The following is a 23,490-nucleotide window of genomic DNA, read 5'->3' on the forward strand; positions in this document are numbered from 1 at the left end:
TTCTTTTTAAACTGAGCTCTTCCCCTTATTTTATTGTATAATTCCTCTTAGACATGCCAGTTCTCGGAAACAAGACTTCAGGCTTGAACAGCAAAAAAGACCTATTACAGAGCAATCAGAGGTAGGATTTTGACATTGTAATGGCATGTATATGTCGTGAGGTATGCCAAAGTTTAACAAGGTAAAATTTATCAGGAAAGAATGAGCAGGGTTGTGTGGGTTCTGCAGGATTGGGCAGAAGGGTCCATTGCAACCTGACCGAAATAAATGAGTTATATGAATGAGTTGTACATGAATGAGTGAATGAATGAGTGAGTGAGTGAATATACAGTGGGGGAAATAAGTATTGAACACATCAACTTTTTTCAGTAAATATATTTCTAATGAGGTTATTCACATGAGGATATTTTTTAAGTATGCAGCAGCAAATCCAGCAGGGGGCAAAATATGGAGATAAATTATGGAGGTTAATGTGGTGTCATCAATCCAGCACAATATAATTGAGATCAAAAGAAAATGGTTTGACACAAAACTGAGTAAAAAAAGTATTACTGTTAATTTGGGGAGGCCAAACCATGACAAAGCTTTTAAAAATTGTCGAGATGCCAGGGCAAACAGAGCCGATTTATAAGTTAATTTCATCTTCTGAAAAAAAAATAAAACAAAACTGTCTATTTAAAGCCGATAATTCAGTGTTTACAATAGTAAACAAATATTATTTGTTAAAATTTACACACACTCAGGAACAGGAGTAGGGTGTGAATTTTTTTCCTCAAAATTTATAGGATTTACATGAATACCAATTTTTACGTGTGTAAAGGCTCATACAGAAAATCTATGCATGTATCCATTCGTATCTAGCTAGTTTGGGGCCCAATGCTGGGTGTAACACAGAAATGTAATGTCATTTACTTTTCCTAGTAACACATTAGTTTCTAACGTGTTAGAACTAATGTGTTAATTACTTTAATTCCTGTGATACAGCTGCTGACAGTGGGAATATTGCTATATACATTTCTTACATGTTTAGAAACTAATAACCTATTCATTATGTGGAAATCATTTACAACAAAGCTTAATATACCCAGTGTTTTTACTGGGTATAGGCTTCAAGGGATTGTAATGCCTTTTTTCTTCTTTAAAAAGTATTAAAGTGAATGAACTTCATCCTCATGTTTTTTTTTAAATCTGGCACAGACTTTTACAGCTCTTAGAGAGTAACTTAGACGTCAAGTAATGATTAGTGTATTTACTTTCATTATTTCTTACTTTTAAATAAAATTACAGTATAACAATATTAGTGTAGAAGTAATTAGTAATTTGTAATGGATTAGTTTTTCAAATAATGACCCGAACACTGCTTACAATGATTAAACTAAATTGACTTCCACGAAGCAGAAATTACTCTCAGAGGAATTTGATCAAAGTAAAAAACAAACAAAAAATTCTCATTTAAAGTACAGTACAAATACGTGTGTGTGTGTGTGTGTGTGTGTGTGTGTGTGTGTGTTTGGTTTTGGTTTATTGTTGATATACAGCTGAGTTAACACCCTGACTAAACATTATTGGACATTCTTGATCGGAACAAACTGGTTTCTGTTGTTATAGTAATATGAGAACCAGAGAAGAGCAATGCTGTTAACCCCCGTGTCAGCCAGGCGTTCCAATAATAGTGAATGGGAGATGGTATCAAAGGCAGCACTAAGGTCGAGGAGGATGCAGATGGTCAGAAGGCCAGAGTCAGCAGTGCAAAGGAGTAATTTTAACAAGGGCTGTTAAAAATGACAATGACATGATGTTTCTAGAAGATAAAATAGGTGAAACTACATTTTATTTGAAATAACCTCACTTGACTTAATGTAACACGTCAATCCGGCTCAGTAAGTTCCATCAGCAAAATTCAAGTGTCAAATATTTCATTACTGCAAACACAAGCAACACTGTGGCAATTAAAAACGTATTTAAATATATGACATAATAAATATTTAAGGACATGTAATTAAAACAAATGTATGAATACAGAACTAATCTCAATTAAAATGCCCAAAAAAATATGATGAACAACAGTTGGATACTCCTAACAAAGGAAGGTTAGACGTGTTCATTTTTACAATTGTTTACCAAATTACCCGTTTTTATTACTGAATACTGAACTTTTAAACACTGTTATTATTTTGCCCGTTTTTAGCATTTGCCATATGCTAGTGACATGCTAATTCATTCTAGTCTATTTAGATGATCAGGATCACTTGCAAAATGATAAGGCGTGTGTGTGTGTGTGTGTGTGTGTGTGTGTGTGTGTGTGTGTGTTAATAGAAAATGGTGACAAAATGGCTGGAGGAAACAAAGAAAACTGATGTGAGTGAAATTATGAGTTTTAAGTTGTTTTTTGAAATCCAGAGAAAACCTAAATCCTGTCACTCAGTCTTTTGTGTTTTACTGATTTTATCCAGAGGCCTGTTTCACGAAGCAACACCTTGTTGAGACCGACAAGCCAGAGTTAAACTCCAACTTACCTGGGAAGCCACCAAAACCGGCTTCGTGAAGCAGGCCTCAGGAAGACAGGACATTAGATAGTCAGTTAGCTACATTCCTTATTAGCAATGGATTTTTTTTTTCTTTTTTTGATTATGTTTTTTTCAGCACTAATGCAAAACTCATACTAATTTCATCATCATTAAATATGTATCACTTTTCATTCATGTTAAACACAGGCTACCAAAATAAAAGTGTCCGAGAATAATCAATAACCATAAAGCGGCCAGATGTTGAGGTGTGGTGCAATCAGAGGTAAAATCCAAAGAGTACCAAACAGGTGTGTTATTAGAAATCAGGTAATCAGTTGTTGCTGTCATGGAGGTTGTAGTTTCTTCAGCTGACCTGGTAACTGACCGAGGATTCTGGAAAACATTGTGTGTGTGTGTCTGTGTGTGTCTGTGTGTGTGTGTGTGTGTGTGTGTGTGTGTGTGTGTGTGTGTGTGTGTGTGTGTGTGTGTGTGTGTGTCAAACTTCAAATTTTCAGAAATGGCAGAAGTGGATAGAAGAAAACCCTGTCAAAGATAATTTTACTGTCAAGGTAAGTGACAAAAAATAATATAGAACTCCTATAATTTGAAGTGCCTTAAGATTTTGGGACTTTGTGCTGTTTTTGTTTTTTAACATTCTATTTTTTTGTTATTTATTTTTTAATACAGCCTGTCAGATATTCAGGTTTAAGGGTTTTAAAGCCACTATTGGCTACAGAAACCAATAAAGAATCATAACATCCTTCTTTTTTTTTTTTACTTTAGAATGAGACAAATCTCCAATAATAATAATGCTATGTACATACTGTATGTCTGATGTTGCTCTTTTAGAAGATAGTTAAGTTGTTACACCATTAAGTTTGTACACCAGCTACAACAGATGCATGGAAAAAATATAAGCAAAAACAATGTAACTGTCTTAAATTGCTTCATTTACTACAAAATCTGTATTTTACATTGGGACTGTTCCATACTGCTTAAAAAAATATTTATGACTTTGTGTCTTCATCCATTATAAACTGCCAAATTAAATTATGGAAAGGAAGAAAAATTACCTTGACGCAGCAGTGGAACTGGAAGGAACATGAGGTAGATATGTGCATTATCTTTATGATTGATCTCTTCTACATTGTATTGTGTATCCAAAACTGTACTTATATAACTTGCATCTAAAAACAGTCAACTTTACATTTTAATGCACAGGTTGTCTGTGTGTTCTCTAATTCATGATTGGTCTGAAATGACTTTTAGGAATGAAATGTCTGTTCTGTGAGGGGTAATGTCTAATGGTGCTCCTAAATTTCATGCTGAAATGTAATTAAGGCCAGTTCACACTGGACGCACATTACAACCTCATTCAATAATCAAATATGTAAAAAAAATAAAATAAAACTAACAATGACTTGGTTTCTGAACGCTTAATTCGATTAGAGCTTAATTCGAGTATGACCTTAATTAGATTAAGGTAATTAAAAATTGCTGTTTACATGGTAGTTTCTTAATCAAAGTATGGTCTTAATCTGGTTAATTGTGGATTATTGTTGTCCATGTAAACGCAGCTAATGACTTGGTTTCTGAACGCTTAGTTGTGAATAGTTCAGCTTCTTGCAATACCAAAATAATAATCACAACACTGCAATGAAATGTCCGATAAACTGAATTTTTGAAACCCAGTGAAAATATTAATATTAATAGTAATATTTCTGTGAAGCCAGTGTTTATTTCTTCCCTTGTATTCCCTTCACGTAACTAACACTAGTCAGTAATATTCATCATTGATCCTAACAGCCATTTTCAGGCTTATGCTTTCATTGTTTAGGATCTACATACCACAAAGGCGTACTATTATAATACTGACAAACACTGACCGAATACATTCAAACAACTTTGAAACCACAAAAAGTTAACCATTTTCATGTTTTGGCCATAATCATACAATATCTTTCACAATTTATTATTTTTTCAGATTTCAAGATTACAAAATAAAAATTGAGAGTCACATATAATGAAAGTTTTAGGACTGTAACAGTTTAACTGGACTGTTTATCATCCAAGGCTGAGCCCAGATTCTTCTCCATCAAATAACATACTTCTAAATAGACTCTTTACATTTATTTTTTGTTATGTTTTGTTTTGTTTTTTGCATGTGAGGGCTAATTGCTTAAAAAAATAAAATCATAAAACTTGCCTTGGGTGTTATCATGTTTGCAGGACTACCACTAGTTTGGTGTCGCTAGCCAAGGGGAGACACAACTAAGCTATCATTGTATGGGTTTAGCTGCTACAGTACCATGTAAAGTACGTTATCTATCCTTATGCTCTGCTCATATCATGATCACATAACTTGAAATTCATATGGACATTTACACATCTTGATTTCCTGTTCAGCATGAGAGGATGGTAGTGTTTCAGTTTCAAGCTCTTTACCAGTAAAAAATAAATAAATAAATAAATAAATAAATAAATAAATAAATAAATAAATAAATAAATAATTGGTGTACATCGATTTTTTCCCCCTCACACTGACAGACTGTGTGAGCTAGTGTTTGGCAGAATTGAGAGCCGTCAACCAAGAAGACATGAGTATTTCCACGTGTTTTCCTGTAAACCCTGTCTGATTGGTCTTGCCTCTGTTCACTGAAGATAAAATACAACACTCTGTTCACTGAAGGTACAAAATTACAACATTGTTACATAGTGACAAAACATTCCAAGTAGAGAAATATTTAGGGCTAAAGAAAGAATCTTCCGAGCTACCGCTCCGAATGCCCAGGCGAGGTTACGCCCCTAGCTATCTACCTCTACTTTTGTTTTTGCAACTCTCCAAGCTTGATAACACAATTTCACTGGAATTATAAAAACTCACTCTTTTTTGGGTAGATTAGAAGAAATTTTAGAGCATGAAAAGATTCAATATTGCAGGCTGTGCTACTGACCCAAGTTTTTTCACATAGATTGTGATACACTCATGATTTAGGCCTAGGTCAAAAAAGGTCAATGATAATTATTGACACACACACAGACACACACACACGCGCGCAAACACACACATATACGGACCTGTCTATAAAAGCGAGCACTTCGATAGTTGGAAAAATCAGCAAAGAGTCGAATAGTTCGAAGGGATCGAAAGAATTTCCATACTCTATACTTCAAAACTTCCAGACATCATGGATTTCTCAGCAGGTAAGAAGATGTATTTTAAACAATTAAAATAGTTAATTATAAATTGAAAGACAATGTTTATGTAATTATCCATTTGATATTTATATTGATATAAATCTAAAACTATTCTTTCTGAATACAACAATCATCATCCTTATCAGGTCATTATGTAAACGGGTACGATACTATATCTAAAGTGTAATGGTCAATACACTTATATTACAGAGCAAGACCGAACTAAGCTCGTCTGATTCTAGTGTATAGGATAACGTATCAAACGAATGCGAGTCTACTAGGTAATTAAAATTTGTCTCCTAGATCTGTGTAGTGAGCTAAAAAGGGAACTGTTAAGTTACTAAAAGTAGGTTTCATTTGCTTTACTGTTTTTAGATAATAGTGTAGTCATTATTTCTCAAGATTAATTTTCTGGGCCATTGTATATAGCCACATATTTCATATTACTCTACATTTCCTATGTTTCCAATGTAAGTCAATTAGGTACTTTTTTCAATTCAAGTTAATTTCAAAATAAGTTATGAGACTATTCAAATGCTTTTATTTCATTTGTTCGATGCAAACAGCTGAAAGTCTGTAAATTTTGACAATAAACCTGATGTGCAATGTGGGTTGAATATTTTTGATTGCAACTCTGTATGTATTCATAGATTTCAGTTCAGCATTCAACACAATCATTCCTCAGCACCTGATTGGAAAGCTGAACCTGTTGGCTCGAACAGCTACCTCTGCAACTGGATCCTGGACTTCCTGACTGGGAGACCTCACTCAGTCTGGATTGGGAACAGCATTTCCAGCACCACCACACTGAGCACGGGGCCCCCAGATCTGTGTGCTCAGTCCACTGCTGTTTACTCCACAGACTCACGACTGTGCAGCAATGCACAGCTCGAAATATATAATATAGTTTGTATATTATGTAAGCAACTAAAATTGGTTGTGACAGGTCTAGGTCAAAGGTCATAATCATCATAATTAAATATAATGAAGGTGACAGGTCAAAGGGTGATCATTGTCAATTATAATTATATTAAATCCGGTTTCGATGTATTCCGGATGTATTCCAGACACACACACAAGTTGTTTCCTTTACCATAGATTGTGAAACACTCATGAGTTAGGCCTAGGACAAAAAAAGGTCAATGATAATTACTGATGCATGTTCATTCCTATAGCATTTCCTATAGCTCCGAAGCAATTCCACACACACACACACACACACACACACACACACTCACACACACACATATACATACATACATACATTCATACACACATACACATACATAAGGCTGATGAAAAATAAGTAAATGATTAATAATGAATTTCCATACACATCCAACCAAAATTATGACACACACACACATACACACACACACACACACAAGGCTGATGAAAAATAAGTAAATGATTAATAATGAATAATAATGAATACACATACACACACACATACCCTGTCCAATCAGAACAAAAGAAATTAAAATTGCTCCATCTGGTATGTGTCAAGCGATCAACCGGCTGAATGAAAGTTTAATTCCATCACACCAGGTTGTTAGTGAGAGACCTAATCAGAGTCCAAATTACGTTGTGTCAAACACATCGGTTAATTAAATTAAATTAAATTAAATTAAATCAATGTCTGCTAGAGTTACAAAATAACCTAAATGAACACGGTCAATCAGTACAATTAAACCCTGATCTAATCGATGCAGTCAATCAATTGAATGAAAATTTAAGCTCGTCAGAGCAGAGCAATACTCAAAATGAAAACCCCAGCCGAAATTCCATCAAACTGTATCAAGTACGCCGGTGACATCGCACGATATATTTTCGAATTAAATCAATGTCTGTTAGAGTTACAAAATAACCTAAACGAACAAAGACATTCTATGCAGATAAATGCTTGTTTTATAGATGTGTTGAAACAACTCAATGAAAATATGGCGTTATCTCCCGAACAGAATACCGTCTCAACTCCGGAAAACGCTCACGAACCTAGACCGTTATCTTGTCATGATATGATATACGAACTTAATCAAAGTCTTATGAGGATAAATGACAGTCTGTCATGCAATCCCCCCGATATCCGAGATTCTCAAATGGAAAACATGAAATCACCCAATATCCGAGTTGAGCAAGATGGGGTGGGTTAGATCCTAATATTAGGATAATTAATTGTGAAAGATTCAAAAACACTGACATTAGGCGAAGAGTCAATTTTTCTTCGATCGCTAATGTCGACCGCTTTGCAGATTTTTATAATTATGTTTTAAACAGTGTGATTGAAATCGCTAATAGTTTAATTTCTGCTGAGGATGCCGTCACCATTGAAATCAGAGGTGATACTGTCAATGTTTCATCACGCGTTCAATTAGACAACAGTGTTATTGATTTACAATCTTTTCTGACCATGCTCGAAAATGTAATTCAGAGTAAACGCGAAATTTTTATGGATGATACCCTTGAAATAGTTGTGCAGATGGTCCGGCCACCTCAGAGTGGTGGAATTAGAAGGAAAAAAGGCCATATATTCAATTCAGAAACCATGCGGAAGAAAATTAAGCATCTATACGTTTTTCACAACGGAGACAATATCTTTCGCATTGTGTGTCACCCAACTTTTGAATTGCAAAAAAAAACGATTTTGAAATGGAACAAATCGCTAAACAATTACAACACGATGTGGGATTATCCATAAACACCGCAGTCAGCTTTGCTGACGTAACGAGATTTGAGAGACATTTGAATTGTAAAATCGTAATCTTACATTGTTCTGTCAGCAAAGCCAGTTACTCTTTCAAACTAGCAAGACTCCCCATGAAAAAACTATTTACTTGTTTTTGCATGACAACCACTATTATGGGGTTAAAAGTATCACCGGACTTTTAGGAACGAGTCATGTGTGTCATTTCTGTCACTCAGGGTTTGACGTTTTATGGAAACATAAATGCGAATATAGCTGCAACGTTTGTCACGATCCGGATTGTCACAAACACCCTAAGAATGTAACTAAATGCCCAGAGTGTCAGAGATTGTGTAGATCCCAATACTGTTTCAAGAGACATAAAGCGAAGATTCAGTCGAGCAAAGGAGAATATTCTATGTGTGAAATGGGATTCTAGTGCATTAAATGCAAACGTGTGATAAGGGATAAACGTTCTAATCGTGAAAAACATGAGTGCACACATTCGAAATGCATACTCTGTTGCTAAAAACTCGACGAGGATATTGAGCGTAGATGTTTTATACAGCGGGCTAGGAAAGAATGCAAAAATACGGATTATGTATTTTACGATTTCGAAACTAGGCAGGAAACAGGAACTCATGTAGTTAATTTCATATGCTGTATTGATTTTAAGGGAGAGGAGTGGGTGGCTGAAGGGATGATTGCGTCAGTGCCTTCTTTAAGAAGTTTCGGTGTAATACATACAACGGTTACACGTTTATCACACAATGCTAGAGGGTTCGATTCATACCTTTTGTTAAACCATTCAGTGAAAGAAGCAATTGACCTGAAATCATAGCGCAAGGCAGTAAAATTTTTTGCCTCATTAATATCGCTTTCCCCAGTCCTACATCGATAGTCTATCGTTCTTACCCATGAAGTTGAGCAGCATCCCAAAAGCCATGGGGTTTTCGGAAAGCAAGAAAGGCTATTTTCCCCATTTCTGGAACACCGTAGAACATGAGGATTATGTAGGACTGTATCCTCACCCTAAGTTTTACGGTGTAGATGGCATGATGCCTAAGAATAGACAAGAATTCTTTAAGTGGGATAGAATGGTTTCTGACAAAGTCTTTGATTTCAAGAAAGAGATGGCCCAATACTGTGTGGTAAGGACGCAGACATTTTGAGAAAGTCTGTACAGCTATCAGAGCAGAAATTCTGGAAACTACAAAGGTCGATCCTTTTAAATGCATAACGATCACATCTGTGTGCATGAAAATCTTTAGAACCAAGTTCCTGCTTAAAGACACTGCAGCTATTCCGCTGCTTGATAATTACATCACCGCTCAGAAATCTTACTCAACACCTTCCATACAATGGCTCGAATACGTTTCTAAAATGCAAAACCTACCCATTCGCCACGCGTTGAACGAAGGTGACGTCAGGTTTGGCACCTATTACATAGATGTTTCCTGTGAGGATGGAGAAAACTGTAAGCTTTTTGATATTCTTGGATGTTTTTATCACGGCTGTGAAAAGTGTTTTCCCTCAATGACCCCGTATCCTCGGAGATGTCCGTCAAAAATCGATGGAGAGATTTAAGAATTTGCAAGACACCCTCAATTTGCAAGCCACTCTGAAGTGGGAACACGAGTGGAATGAAATGAAGAAAAACGACAACCGCATGCTAAACTTTCTAAAAAACTTTGACTTTCCTGAGCGTTTAAACCCACGAGATGCTTTTTTCGGTGGTCGAACAAATGCGTTACATTTGCATTATGTAGCTCAACCCGGTGAGAGAATCGATTATTTTGATTTTACCTCTCTTCACCCATTCATAAATAAGACAAAGACATACCCGATTGATCACCTTATCATCATTTCAACCATATCATCGTGACTTTCAACCTCTGAAATATTACTTCGGTATCATCAGAGCAAAAGTATTACCGCCTAGAATCACATTATCACAAATTTATCACCGTAAATCCTGCCAGAAGATCCGTGGCTAAACTCTCACTGAATTCGTTGTGGGGTAAGATGTGTCAAAGAGCTGACAGATCAAACACGACCTTAATTCGCGATCCTGCCGAGTTTTTTTCAGTTCATGTTCTCTGATATTTATAATGTGAGTCAGTTCTCTTTTTGAATGAGAAGGTGGCAATGGTGCAGTGGTGTTACACAGACGAAAGACTGATTAAACCATTGAACGCTAATGTATTCATCTGTATTTTCACTACTGCATACGCTAGACTTGAGCTGTACAATTTGATGGATCGATTGGATCAGCGTTGTTTGTACACAGACACTGACAGCATCATTTTTAAAAGTAAGGAAGGTGATTGGATTTTTTCTAAAATTTTTTATGAATTTGATTAATTGTGTGAATTAATACCCAGAATGAGGCACTGTTTTCTTTTTAAACTGAGCTCTTCCCCTTATTTTATTGCATAATTCCTCTTAGACCTGCCAGTTCTCAGAAACAAGACTTCAGGCTTGAACAACAAAAAAGACCTATTACAGAGCAATCAGAGGTAAGGATTTTGTAATTGTAATGGCATGTAATGGCATGACAATGGCAATTGCAATGGCATGGTCCACTGCAACCTGACCAAAATAAAGGAGTTAATAGGGATGAATGAATGAATGAATGAATGAATGAATGAATGAATGAATGAACGAATGAACGAATGAATGAGTGAATATACATTGGGTGAAACAAAGTATTGAACGAGTCAACATTTGTTTTCAGTAAATATATTTCTAATGAGGTTATTCACATGAAATTTTCACCAGACATCAGTATTAAATCAAGAAATCTGCAAATGTAAATCATTCACAACATTAAAGTCCATAAATAAAGTTATGTGTAATAAAGTGGAATTGCACAGGAAAAAAGTAGTGAACACACTAAGAAAAAGCAATTCTCCAAGGCAAGGTAAGTAAAGGAACCAGCTGAAATCCATAAGTAGTTAGAAAGTAATTACACCTCCTATCTGTGCAAATTAATATCAGCTGGGTTAGTAAATTGATGGTCTATAAAAAGGCTTTTCGTTACCAAGGTGTCCAACAAGAAACATCTCATGATGGGTAAAAGCAAAGAGCTCTCCCAAGACCTTCACAACCTTATTGTTGCAAAACATATTGATGGAATTGGATACAGACGTATTTCAGAAGTTCTGAATCTTCTAGTAAGCACCATTGGGGCTACAATCCGCAAGTGGAAGCAACATCAATCCGTCATCAACCGGCCACGCACAGGAGCTCCTCACAAGATTTCTGACCAGGGACTCAGAAGAATAGTCAGAAGAGTAGCCCAAGAGCCAAGGACCACTCGGAAAGAGCTCCAGAAACACTTGGAGGCAGCAGGTACCATCGTCACAGAGAAAACAATAGGCAATGCACTCCACTGCTCACACTCACCTGCAAGACTCCATTACTACAGAAAAGACATGTTGGAGCTCATTTAAAGTTTGCTGCAACTCATTTGGACAAGCCTATGAAATACTGGGTGAGTGTAGTCTGGTCAGACGAGAGCAAAATTGAACTTTTTGGCTGTCATACTACACACCATGTTTGGAGAAGAAATGGCACCATAAAAAAAACACTATACCCACAGTGAAGTGTGGAGGTGGAAGCATCATGGTGTGGGGCAGTTTTTCATCATTCATTCATCATTGTATGGTACTGGCAGACGTCATATAATTGAAGGAACGATGAACAAGAAGGACACCTAGGTTCGAATGCTGTTCATAGACTTTAGTTCAGCATTCAACATGATAATTCCTCAGCACCTGATGGGAAAGCTGAACCTACCAGGCCTGAACACCTCCATCTGCAACTGGATCCTGAACTTCTTGACTGGAAGACCTCAATCAGTCCGGATTGGGAAAAACTTCTCCAGCACCACCACACTGAGCACGGGGGCTCTTGAGGACTGTGTGCTCAGTCCACTGCTGTTCACTCTGCTGATTCATGACTGTGCAGCAATGCATGGCTCCAACCACATCATTAAGTTTGCTGATGACGCGACCGTGGTGGGTCTCATTGGCAAGACTGACAAGTCAGCATACAGAGAGGATGTGCAGCGACTAATGCACTGGTGCAGAGCCAACAACCTGTCACTGAATGTGGACAAAAACAACAGAGATGGTTGTTGACTTCAAGAGAGCATGGAGAGACCACTCTCCGCTGAACATCGATGGCTCCTCCGTGGAGATCGTCAAGAGCATCAAATTCCTTGGTGAGGGAGAACCTCACCTGGTCCCTCAACACCAGCTCCATAGCCAAGAAAGTCCAGCAGCGTCTCTACTTTCTGCAAATGCTGAAGAAAGCCCATGTCCCACCCTTCATCCTCACCACTTTCTACAGAGGAACTAATGAGAGCATCCTGAGCAGCTGCATCACTGTCTGGTTCGGAAATCGCACCTCATTGGATCACAAGACCCTGCAGCAGATAGTGAAGAAAGCTGAGACGATCATCCGGGTCTCTCTCCCCTCCATCACAGACATTTACACCACACGCTGCACCAGCAAAACCACCAGCATTGTGGACGACCCCTCACACCCCTCACATAAACTCTTCACCCTCCTGCCGTTTGGAAAAAGGTACCGAAGAATTTGGGCCCTCACGGACAGACTGTGTAATAGCTTCTTCCCCCAAGCGATCAGACTCCACAATATTCAGAGACTGGACTGACACACACGTCCACACACACACTGAACTGAACACCTTCCTACCCCCACTGCAATATTTGCACATTCCTGCATTGACTCTGTTGCATTTTTGCTGCTGCTGTATTATAAAAAATATAGTATTTAATTTATTGTCACTATTATACACTTCATATACACTTTACCTGGCTGCTACTACAATAACTGCTATGTTCATATTTGTTATGAGCTAATTTGCTGAAGAATAAGGCATAGCATGTTATGTTTTACATTTATACCATTTTTAAATTATATTGTTACTCCTTGGCACCTATCTTCTACACTAGCTGTTATATCTTCCACACTAAAACTGTACACTGTTCGGCGCTACACTGTCACTTACTGTACCTATTGTGCTGTTTTAGTAGTTACTGTACTGTCCTGTGGTGTTAGCACACGTCTGCACATGCACTTTATGTAGAATATTTGCAGATCTTATTTAGTTTTGTGTCATCTCATGTAGTTAGTGTGTTGTTTTATGCAGCACCATGGTCCTAGAGGAACGTTGTTTCATTTCATTCTTTTCCCTTGTGGTCAATCGTGACATTTCTACACTTGCATTTGTTTATGTTTCTGTTATGTCTCCTCCCCGTTCTGTCATTGGCTATGGTTTCATGTGTGTCTGAATCGTCCTCAGCCGTTACGATGCTGATTATTTCCTCATAAATACCGTGCGCCTCCCAGCACACGGGGCGGAATATTGAATGAGTTAGACAGTAGATTAGTTTAGAGTCCTTACGATAGATAACCACAGTCACAGTCCATAGTTTCATGTTTCGATTCATAGTCTTAGTCTTAGTTCATAGTTCATGTCATGTGTAGTTTTGTTTGTTAAGCTCACGCTGGTTTCTCCGCTACCAGTCCCTCGCTGCTGTTTATGTTTCATGTTTGGTATATCGACCCTGTATCCCGAGACCACGACTTCGATTCCTGCCTTGCCTCGTTTATGCCTGTTTGCCGATCGCCTGAACCTTGCATGTTACTGGATTATGTTTTTGGATCACGTTTTAGATTGGCTCTCTTTTAGACTGGCTCTCTTTAAATAAAACTGTTGTTCAACCTGCGCTTGCATCCTACCTTATCTCCGATGCGTCACGAAACGTGACTGCATCTCTTTGTCTACTTTTGGACCTATGTGAAAATCTGATGATGTTTCAGCTCATATTTATGCAGAAATATAGAATATGCTAAAGGGATCACAGCTAGCTAGCTAAATACAATTGGGGGGAAGAGGGACATAGTCTTTCCCTGCCCCACATTAACTGCCCCACATGCCACCTATTAATTGGCAACACATGCATATGTTCTCTCTCACACACAAACACACAAACACACACACACACACACACACACACACACACGCACACACACACACATACACACATACACACACACAAGGCTGATGAAAAATAAGTAAATGATTAATAATGAATACACATACACACACACATACTCAAAACAGGGTTGGACTGTATGAATGATAAATTCGGACTGTAATGTAATTTGATATGTTCCTGCTTTCAATGACTTTCTGAAAAAACATACTTCAGACACACCCTGCACTCTTTCTATAAGCCTAATGATGCTAACCATGCTGATGATGTTTGAATAGATAAAAAGGAACAGGACGGTGTTTGGTTTATTGGAGATATACAGCTGAGTGAACACCCTGACTAAACAGAGCTGGTTCTGACCGGACATTCTTGATCTGAACAAACTGGTTTCTGTTGTTATGGTAGGATGAGAACCAGAGAAGAGCAATGCTGTTAACCCCAGTGTCAGCCAGCTGTTCAAATAATAGTGAATGGGAGATGGTATCAAAGGCAGCACTAAGGTCGAGGAGGATGCAGATGGTCAGAAGGCCAGAGTCAGCAGCACAAAGGAGGCCATTAGTAATTTTAACAAGGGCTGCTTCACTGCTGTGTTTGGGATGGAAACCAGATTGAAAATATTGAAAGTAGCTAGCATAATGGATCGACTCTCATTATACTGTAGTGATTTACCACGTCCAAAGTGGAGGAGGTGTGGCTAATGGAGATGGCACCCCAAGTGCTAAATCCAATATTTTAAACCAGACACAGTCATCCAGTGCACCAAATCCAAGGAAATGTTGTAAAAATGGGCAAAGTTACATACATCGACTGTGGAGTAGCGGTAGCCAAAGGTGCCATTGTTCACCCAATCCAATCCAATAAAATAAAAGCATAAAGGTTTTGATCAATGACACACACTCCTAATACTAATGTGAAATATTGCTTGCAATGCATTTGATTATTGTATGTTGCTGTACTTTTGCTGTATAAAAAGATCATAGCTTGTTTGTTAATGCAGTGTATTTGTTTTTTTTTTCTTTGTTTTTCTTTTTGCCAAAGACACATCAGGAAGAAACAATTCGCTTAAAAGAATTTTAAGAAGCCCACAAAACTCAGAAAAAAAAACTTATTTGCATTTGGTGAAGCCTACAAAACTCATAAATAAACAAATTCACAGAGCGGAAAGTGCAAAATGGCTCCTAAAGTTGAAGTACTTTTGACTCTATAAGAATAAAAAAATAAATAAATAAAAAAGTATGCAGCAGCGAATCCAGCAGGGGGCAAAATATGGAGACACATTATGGAGGTTAATGCGGTGTCGTCAATCCAGCACAATATAATTGAGATCAGAAGAAAATGGTTTGACACAAAACTGAGTAAAAAAAAGTATTACTGCAAATTTGGGGAGGCCAAACCATGACAAAGCTTTTTAAAATTCATGAGATGCCAGGGCAAACAGAGCCGATTTATAAGTTAGCTTTCATCCTCTGAAAAAAACAAAACTGTCTATTTAAAGCCGATAATTCAGTGTTTACAATAGTTAATCTTATTTGTTAAAATTTACACACACTCAGGAACAGGAGTAGGGTGTGGAATTTTTTTCCCCAAAATTTACAGGATGTACATGAATACCAATTTTTATGTGTGTAAACGCTCATACAGAAAATCTATGCATATATCCATTTGTATCTAGCTAGTTTGGGGCCCAATGCTGGGTGTAACACAGTAATGTAATGTAATTTACTTTTCCTATTACCACATTAGTTTCTAAAGTGTTACAACTAATGTGTTAATTACTTTAATTACTGTTATACAGCTGCTGACAATGAGAATATTGTTGCAAACACTTCTTACACGTTTAGAAACTAATAGCCTGTTAATTATGTGGAAATCATTTATAACAAAGCTTAATATACCCACTGTTTTTACTGCATATATGCTTCAAATTACTTTGTTCATTTGTAAGTAAAGAAACAAGTTTTAAGGGATTGTAATGCCTTTCTTCTTCTTACTAGTTTTCATCGTCATGTTTTTTCTCTGGCACAGACTTGTATAGCGTCTAGAGAGTAACTTAGACATCAAGTTATGATTAGTGTATTTACCTTAAATATAATTTCTTTGTATTTATATTTTACTTTCATTATTTTTTTACTTTTAAATAAAATTACTGTATAACAATATTAGTGTATAAGTAATTAGCAATTTGCAATGGATTAGTTTTTCAAATAATGACCCTGACACTGCTTACAATGATTAAACTAAATTGACTTCCACCTAGCAAAAAATACTCTCAAGTGTTCCTCCAGTTGAATCTGTATTTGTAACCATTTGTATCTATTATTCTTTCAGTCCAATAATACTATCTATACAGTAACATTTTCATATTAAATATGTTATTGAGTATGACTGAGGAAGCAGTGATGTTCTCATAGGAAGTCAACAGTTCTTCCATCTAGGCTAGTTTTGGGAAATAGGTAGCTTAAAAGAAAGTACATTTATCTTCAAATGAGGAAGTAGCTTGAATGTCAAAAATGTCGGTACAAACACATGTATGTGTGTGTGTTGGTTGCTATTTCATTAAACTGCATTAGTCATAATGTTGTCTATATTTTCTGTTCTCTCTCTTCTGTATTTTATAGCACCTGGTAACTACAATTACAGAACCTTTTTTTAGGGGAAACCTATTTACTCCACTGTCTTCATTTGTCATTCATGTCATGTATACACTCTCAAGAGACCTTCATATGTAGACAGTAGAGTACAATGGTTTCCCCCAAATGAATTCAGTAATAATGTAACTACAGAAACTATAATTGCTGAACTTGTTTGGGGGAAACCATTGTACTCCCCTGTATTCATATGAAGGTCTCTTGAGAGTGTATACACAATAATCCATCTAGGCTAGTTTTTCCTAGTATACTAAATGAAAATTGAAACATGTTGTTGCTTTGAATGATCAATGTATCATTATACCACAAGTCCAGTGAACTTGTCTAACTACTGAAAGACAATGTTTTCTTATACATTTCCTTTAGTTTTGCTTCAAAGAAAGAACTGTAACTTGAGTGTGCCTCTGCCAGTACAACCACATGTACAGGTGTGTGTGGAATTATCAACACGCCATGTGCCATGCCAATTTGACATTGGGAACCAATCCAAAATATATATTTAGTCTTTTCTGTGAAGATGTTCAGAAGGCTTAATAGTCATTAGCTAGTATTTACTTCCGAGCAGAACATATTTAAATATAATAATTAGCCTGTCATTTTTCAGATTGTCAGAATTTCAACAATCAAGAGAGTGTCCAGGTGTCCAGATTATGTAGTTGTGGGAAGTGAATTTTTCAAAAAGGTGTGTCCAGAGCTTGTTGATTTAGAAATGCATACATTAGGCTATATATACACCTCGATCTACTGTACGAGATTCACAACACCAAGCTGAGAAAGGTAAGCAGATCATTACAGTATTACTTTATTGTATTGTGTTCTTTATGTTTGTTTTTAACATTTCAATGATTAACAATTTTATTGTTTATTATTAACCATTATCAACCATTATTTCAGTAATATATAAAAAAAAATAATAAATAATGAAAAAAAAATCACATTTGTTTGTGACAAATAAATTAATTTCCCTGCAATCAACACATTTATTTTTTCTAGTGTAGTGTCAAGTTTTTTTTTTGTTCCACATGTGTTTTGCCATGCACTTTTAATAATTTACTTTATATGGGTTAACTTATTTTAATGAATATACAATGAAAAGGAATGTACTTTTATTCCTGTACACTGATAAAAATCACTGTGATCATTCACACTAGATAAATAGATTTCCCTTTCAAAGGGAACTTCGACGTTGCATTTAGCATAACAGTATGGGAGCGCCTTGCGCGCGTGACTGGTATCTGAAGCTTGTTTAAAATCATGCCTCTACTTATATGAGCGAGAGGGATTTCAGGAAGTGTTTTACGCCTTGCTCCCAGTTCATCACGGGAGGAAACGGACACGCTTTCTGCGTGAAGTGTTTGGGCGTAGAGCATGCTACAGCAGCCCTCGAGGGATCTGACTGTCAGCACTGTGAACATTTCACGATTAGGCAACTACGCTCTCGGCTCGCTCTCTTCTCGTCCGAAGGGAGTTGGGTTTCAGAGCCTCGTGGATTTGGGCCTGGTCCTGGGGTTCTTGTATGGATTTGGAAGAGGAGCCAGAGACGAGCGCTGCTCTATATCTTGCTCTGTCTTCCGGGTCCGGCTCTCCACCTGACCTTAGAGCTCACATCGCGACTCCTCCTTCCCCTATGGAAAGCCGAAACACCCTCGCTGACTCCAAGGAGTCAGTAGAGGGTGCCATTGCACCAAAAACCGACAGCGGCTCTCAAGCATATAAAGAGCTGCTTGAGGTAATCACTAGGGCAGTTCAAAAGTTGAATATAGACTGGCCTGTGGAAGAGGAAGTGGCTCGTAGCAGGCTGGATGAGCGCTTCCTCTCCAGTGAAAATAAATATAAAGCTCCCTCACACCGCAGAAAACTCCCCTTTTTCCCAGAAGTGCATGAAGAGATATCATGCTTCTAGAGAAAACCATACACTAGCCGTGTTTATAACCCCGCAACGTCTGATTACTCAGCCATCATGGGGAGTGAGCAGCACTGCTATGTAGCGATGCCAAAGGTGGAGGAGGCACTTGCGAGCCACCTCTCTCCATCAACGGCAGGTAATTTAGGGAGGCCAACTTTACCTTCGAAGCCTTGTAAAGCCACTTCGGCGTTGGTGGGCAAAGCCTATGCGGCAGCGGGTCTTGCTTGTGGGTCCCTGCATACAATGGCAGTGTTGCAGGCCTACCAAGCAGACCTGCTGAGTGAGCTAGATACTGGTGAAGGAATTTGGCCCGAGGCAGTGGCAGAGCTGCACCGCGCCACAGATTTATCTCTCCGGGCGACCAAACAAACGGCCCGCCATATTGGCCGTTCAATGGGTAGCCTGGTTGTGGCAGAGAGGCACCTATGGCTCAACCTCTCAGGGATGGAGGACAAGGATAAGGTCTCCTTGCTGAACGCCCCTGTTAAACCTTCCGGCCTGTTTGGCGGCGTGGTCAATGCCATCGCCGACAGGTTTCGCGAGGCAAAACAGCAAACGGCGGCGTTCAGCCAGTTCCTTCCCCATCGTATCGAGTTCGCACGGGCCTCCAGGAGTGGAGCCCGGGCCAGTGTGGTGCGAGGGAGACGCAGAAGACGAGTGTGGTGGCCCGCCTCCCCCCGCAGAAAGCCAAGGGGACCGGGCGGCCACAGCCACAGCCTGATAAGAGGCCTGATCTAAGAATGAGCATAAAAGCAAAGCAGGCAAGGAAGGAACGGTCCTGATGGGCCACGGAGGGACGTATGGGGCCCATCATACTGGGGGCTAGGGCAACTGAGACGCGCTTAATTGCCACGTCACCTGATCATGGCAAGCCTATAAGTATACATATACATATGTTTACAGTACATATTTATATACACCTAGCTGAACCTGCTCAATTTGTGTGAATAAAGTTTCCTTAATTTTGTTTTTTCTTTCCCTGATCTATTGAATTGAAACAAGGCTTCAGGTTCAGGACAAAATATGGCTACAGACAAGTACAAGGTGAGAAGTTTTTATAGTGACATAAATTCTGTGTTTATTACTAATGTGATGGTTAAGCTCTTTCTGGCTGGCTAGACTTACATTTCAGAAATATATTTGTTGAGGCTTAGCAGTAAAAAACTTAAAACACACTGAAAATTAAAACACAATGAAAAAAAATTGCATATTGATATAAGAACTAGATACATTGTCAAGTTACTCCCCTTGCAGCCAAGCAATTTCATATACAAGGCCTAGAATTGCAGAAGTATTTGAATTGCATTATTTTGTACCTTGGTGAGTGGTCTTTTCTTCTATATTATGTATGAGTGATTCTGCCATGCATTTAACTAGTTAGTTACTCACTGCTATCTGCATGCAGAATGTCATCTCTACAGTCAGTGGGAAGTTGAACTTTTTTTCCCCCCTGCAGTGTCAGTTGCTTCTTTGTACTTTATATTCAATGTATAGTGAGTGGCACATATAGCTCAGTGTTTTCACTTTTGAATGTTTCATATTCCCTACCTAACAACTTTTAAATGAAGCTTAAGCTCACAGCCAGCATGAAAGAGTGGGTATATATATTTTTGCCCTACCAGTTTATGCCAAACAAAGTGGGTAGACACTAGAAACCATGCTATAAAATTTGTGCTCATGCAGTCAGTGTCTGAATCTCTTAGAATGTAAAGAGGGGCACCAGCTGGAGTATTTTCATACTACCAATGTCCTAAACCAGTTCAAAGAAGTTGTGTTTGACTCAGATACTCCCTGTCCTGATTTTTATCCCTGTCAACACGTTATGTGTTCAGCTGGAAAAAATTTTCCTGGCTCAGCGTTTAATCTGACCCAAGCCAGTCTAAACAACTTGGTGATTAGCCACCAAGCACAGTCTGAGTACAAGATGATTAGATAACTTGGCAGTAGATTTGGCTCGACTGGGAGCAATGATCCAGTAGCAAATGTCTGTACATCTCAACATAGCCCTCTTTTGTAGCTCAGTGATTTGACTCTTTCTCTCCTAGTGGAGCACAGGTCACCCAATATAGCTCAGTATTCAGTAAACTTTCCCAACTCAACTGAGCATGATGATAAACACCAACCCTGGTCCCATCTTCCAATGCCTACAGGTGGTCCAGCTGCCTTGACCTACCTTTAGGCATGGGGTCCATTCACATGGGAAAGCGGAGAGGGGGCTGAGAGAGCGTGGGGGGCATTGTTGGCTGTGGTTGAAGCCTAGTTAAAAGATCCAGCACCAGTGGCAGTCTCAGCTTCATGCTACAACTGGTGATGGCACCTTCTGCAAGGCGTAGGTGATTAGGGCCAAAGATAATAGTGAGACCTCAAATAAATGAACTCTGTTGACATTCATTCATGTCTGATTGAGTCTCTCTCTGCCACTGTTTGCATCTGGGTGGTAAAAGGGAGCACTTAATGCCACTTCACTTCAGCAATGTCTACTGAAACAAACTCATTGTCAGTAGTGATGGCCATATGCTAAAGAGTGATGCCAAGAAGTCTGTCACTACACAGACAGTAACTGACACAGTGGACACTAATTCTGGAAATTTTGTATAGAAATCATAGAGCACTACAAGGAAGCATTGGTGCAAGTATCCAGATGAATTTGTGACCAAGCCAAACAAGACTCTATATCAGATAAGAGGGACAGTGGAAGGGGTGACCCAGTCTTCCCATTAACCAGAAGGTTGTGCAATACCTGAACAATTGTATCCACAATGTGTTCATTGTATCCACAATGTGTTCATTCTGTTTGTTTGTTTACTTACATCCTTAGTGCTCCTCAACCCATACACAAAATCCTTCATAGCAAAAGTCTTGTGGCATTAACACTGAAATCCCAAATATAGGCGTGTCAATAAATCAGCGCTGTTGTGATCAAGCTTGGATCTGTAGGGTGTTTGACTTTTATCAACAGCTACATGTAGGTACAAAGAAAATCAGTGCTACACAAACATTTGTGAATCAGGAAATAATTATTAGTTTGGTTTTGGCCTATAAAAACATTTATACATAGCTTTACTAAGAAACTATTAGGAGACGAGCTGATTATTTTGTTGAGCACCTTCATAACATTAGAATTAAATATTGCACCTTTCAGGCAGTGAGACATTTCAACAGTACTGGACATAACGTTAATGGAATTAATGTTGATAGTGGTGTAATGAAGTGAGGACACTTTAATTCGCAGATCTTCAATGACTCTGTCCATGGCCATATCACGATGCATCCTCTGCTGGTTCAAATCATTGACACACCAGAATTTCAGCGCCTGAGGAACATCAAGCAGCTGGGAGGAGGGTATTTTGTCTTTCCAGGAGCTTCTCACAACCGATTTGAACACTCCATTGGGTAAAAAATGTCAACATTTTCATACTAATATCAAACTATGTTAGGTGGAAGTACAGTGCTGTGAAAAAGTATGTGTGATTTTTTTCTGTTTTGTGTATCTCTCATACTAAATTGTTTCAGAAAATCAATCTAAGATAAAGACAAAGGCAATGAACCAATGCATACTGTAGAAGTAAGTCCTAGAAGTAAGTGAAAGCCTGATCTACAGTTATCGGAAGTGTTGGGTTGCTGCTAAAGGTGGCACAACCAGATTTTAAGTTTAAAGGGGCAGTTAGTTTTTCGCACTGGTGATAGGTGTGGGTTTTTTTGTTTGTTTGTTTTTGTTTTTGTTTTGCTTCAATAAAAAATGAATAAATCAAAATTGAATTGAGTGTTTACTCAGGTTGCCTTTGTTTTGTGTTGTATTTCATTTAAAGATCTAACACTATTTAGTATGAGATATACACAAAAAAAAAATCCAGAAGAAATCAGGATGGGGCAAAAACTTTTTTCACAGAACTGTATTGGTAGCTGATGTAATAATAATACTTAAAGATATTTTGATGATACATGATCATTCATTTTAGGATAATTTCTAGAAAGTTAATGGACCAGGAAATATAAGGATAAAGAAAGAAAGGAAGAAAGAAAGAAAGAAAGAAAGAAAGTGTAATTAATACAGTCAGCTAACAGTTGCTACTCAGGCTTAATTATACAGAGGATAAAGTTAACCTTTCTTTGAATGAAAACTACGATACACTAACAATAAATTTTTTAAAAAATGTAAATAGTTGGTCATTGATCTTGTTACTAATCTAGTTTGAATTTCTGCTGATCTACGTAATATATCCAGCAAAATCATTATGCAATGTCTTGCAATATTGATACCACACAATAATCAAGTAATAATATTACATATTCACAGCGTGGCTCATCTGGCAGGGAAACTCGTACAAAGTCTCAGAGCTCAAGGAAATGATATAACTGAGAAAGATGAACTCTGTGTTCAGATTGCAGGATTGTGTCATGACCTGGGTGAGTTATTCAAAATTCATTAAACTGTAACAACTGGCTTGTGGCACAACACAAACCAAACAAAAGACACACAATTATCATCTGTATATCTGTGTGATTTACAATGCAT

The 23,490-nt window shown here is 37.9% G+C and overlaps 1 protein-coding gene and 1 long non-coding RNA gene across 5 annotated transcripts in view; both read left to right on the plus strand.

Moving 5' to 3' along the window:
* LOC108255725 (deoxynucleoside triphosphate triphosphohydrolase SAMHD1) overlaps window positions 1-23,490 on the plus strand; it is a 60,268-nt gene that overhangs the window by 24,199 nt on the left and 12,579 nt on the right. For 2 of the 4 annotated variants that reach the window (XM_053674248.1, XM_047150032.2), the window contains exons 2-4: window positions 19,977-20,018; window positions 22,207-22,367; window positions 23,272-23,381. The exons of the other annotated variants lie outside the window; for them this stretch is intronic. In XM_053674248.1, the coding sequence (XP_053530223.1) occupies window positions 19,998-20,018; window positions 22,207-22,367; window positions 23,272-23,381 (292 nt within the window). In that variant the 5' untranslated portion in view covers window positions 19,977-19,997. The remainder of the gene's footprint in view (window positions 1-19,976; window positions 20,019-22,206; window positions 22,368-23,271; window positions 23,382-23,490) is intronic. 4 annotated transcript variants of the gene reach the window in all.
* Window positions 3,092-6,865, plus strand: LOC128628925 (uncharacterized). The gene is made up of 3 exons (XR_008393195.1): window positions 3,092-4,823; window positions 5,055-5,196; window positions 6,356-6,865. It is a non-coding gene; the product is annotated as an uncharacterized LOC128628925 (long non-coding RNA).

Source organism: Ictalurus punctatus, chromosome 22, assembly GCF_001660625.3.
Source record: "Ictalurus punctatus breed USDA103 chromosome 22, Coco_2.0, whole genome shotgun sequence".
Lineage (NCBI taxonomy): Eukaryota > Metazoa > Chordata > Actinopteri > Siluriformes > Ictaluridae > Ictalurus > Ictalurus punctatus.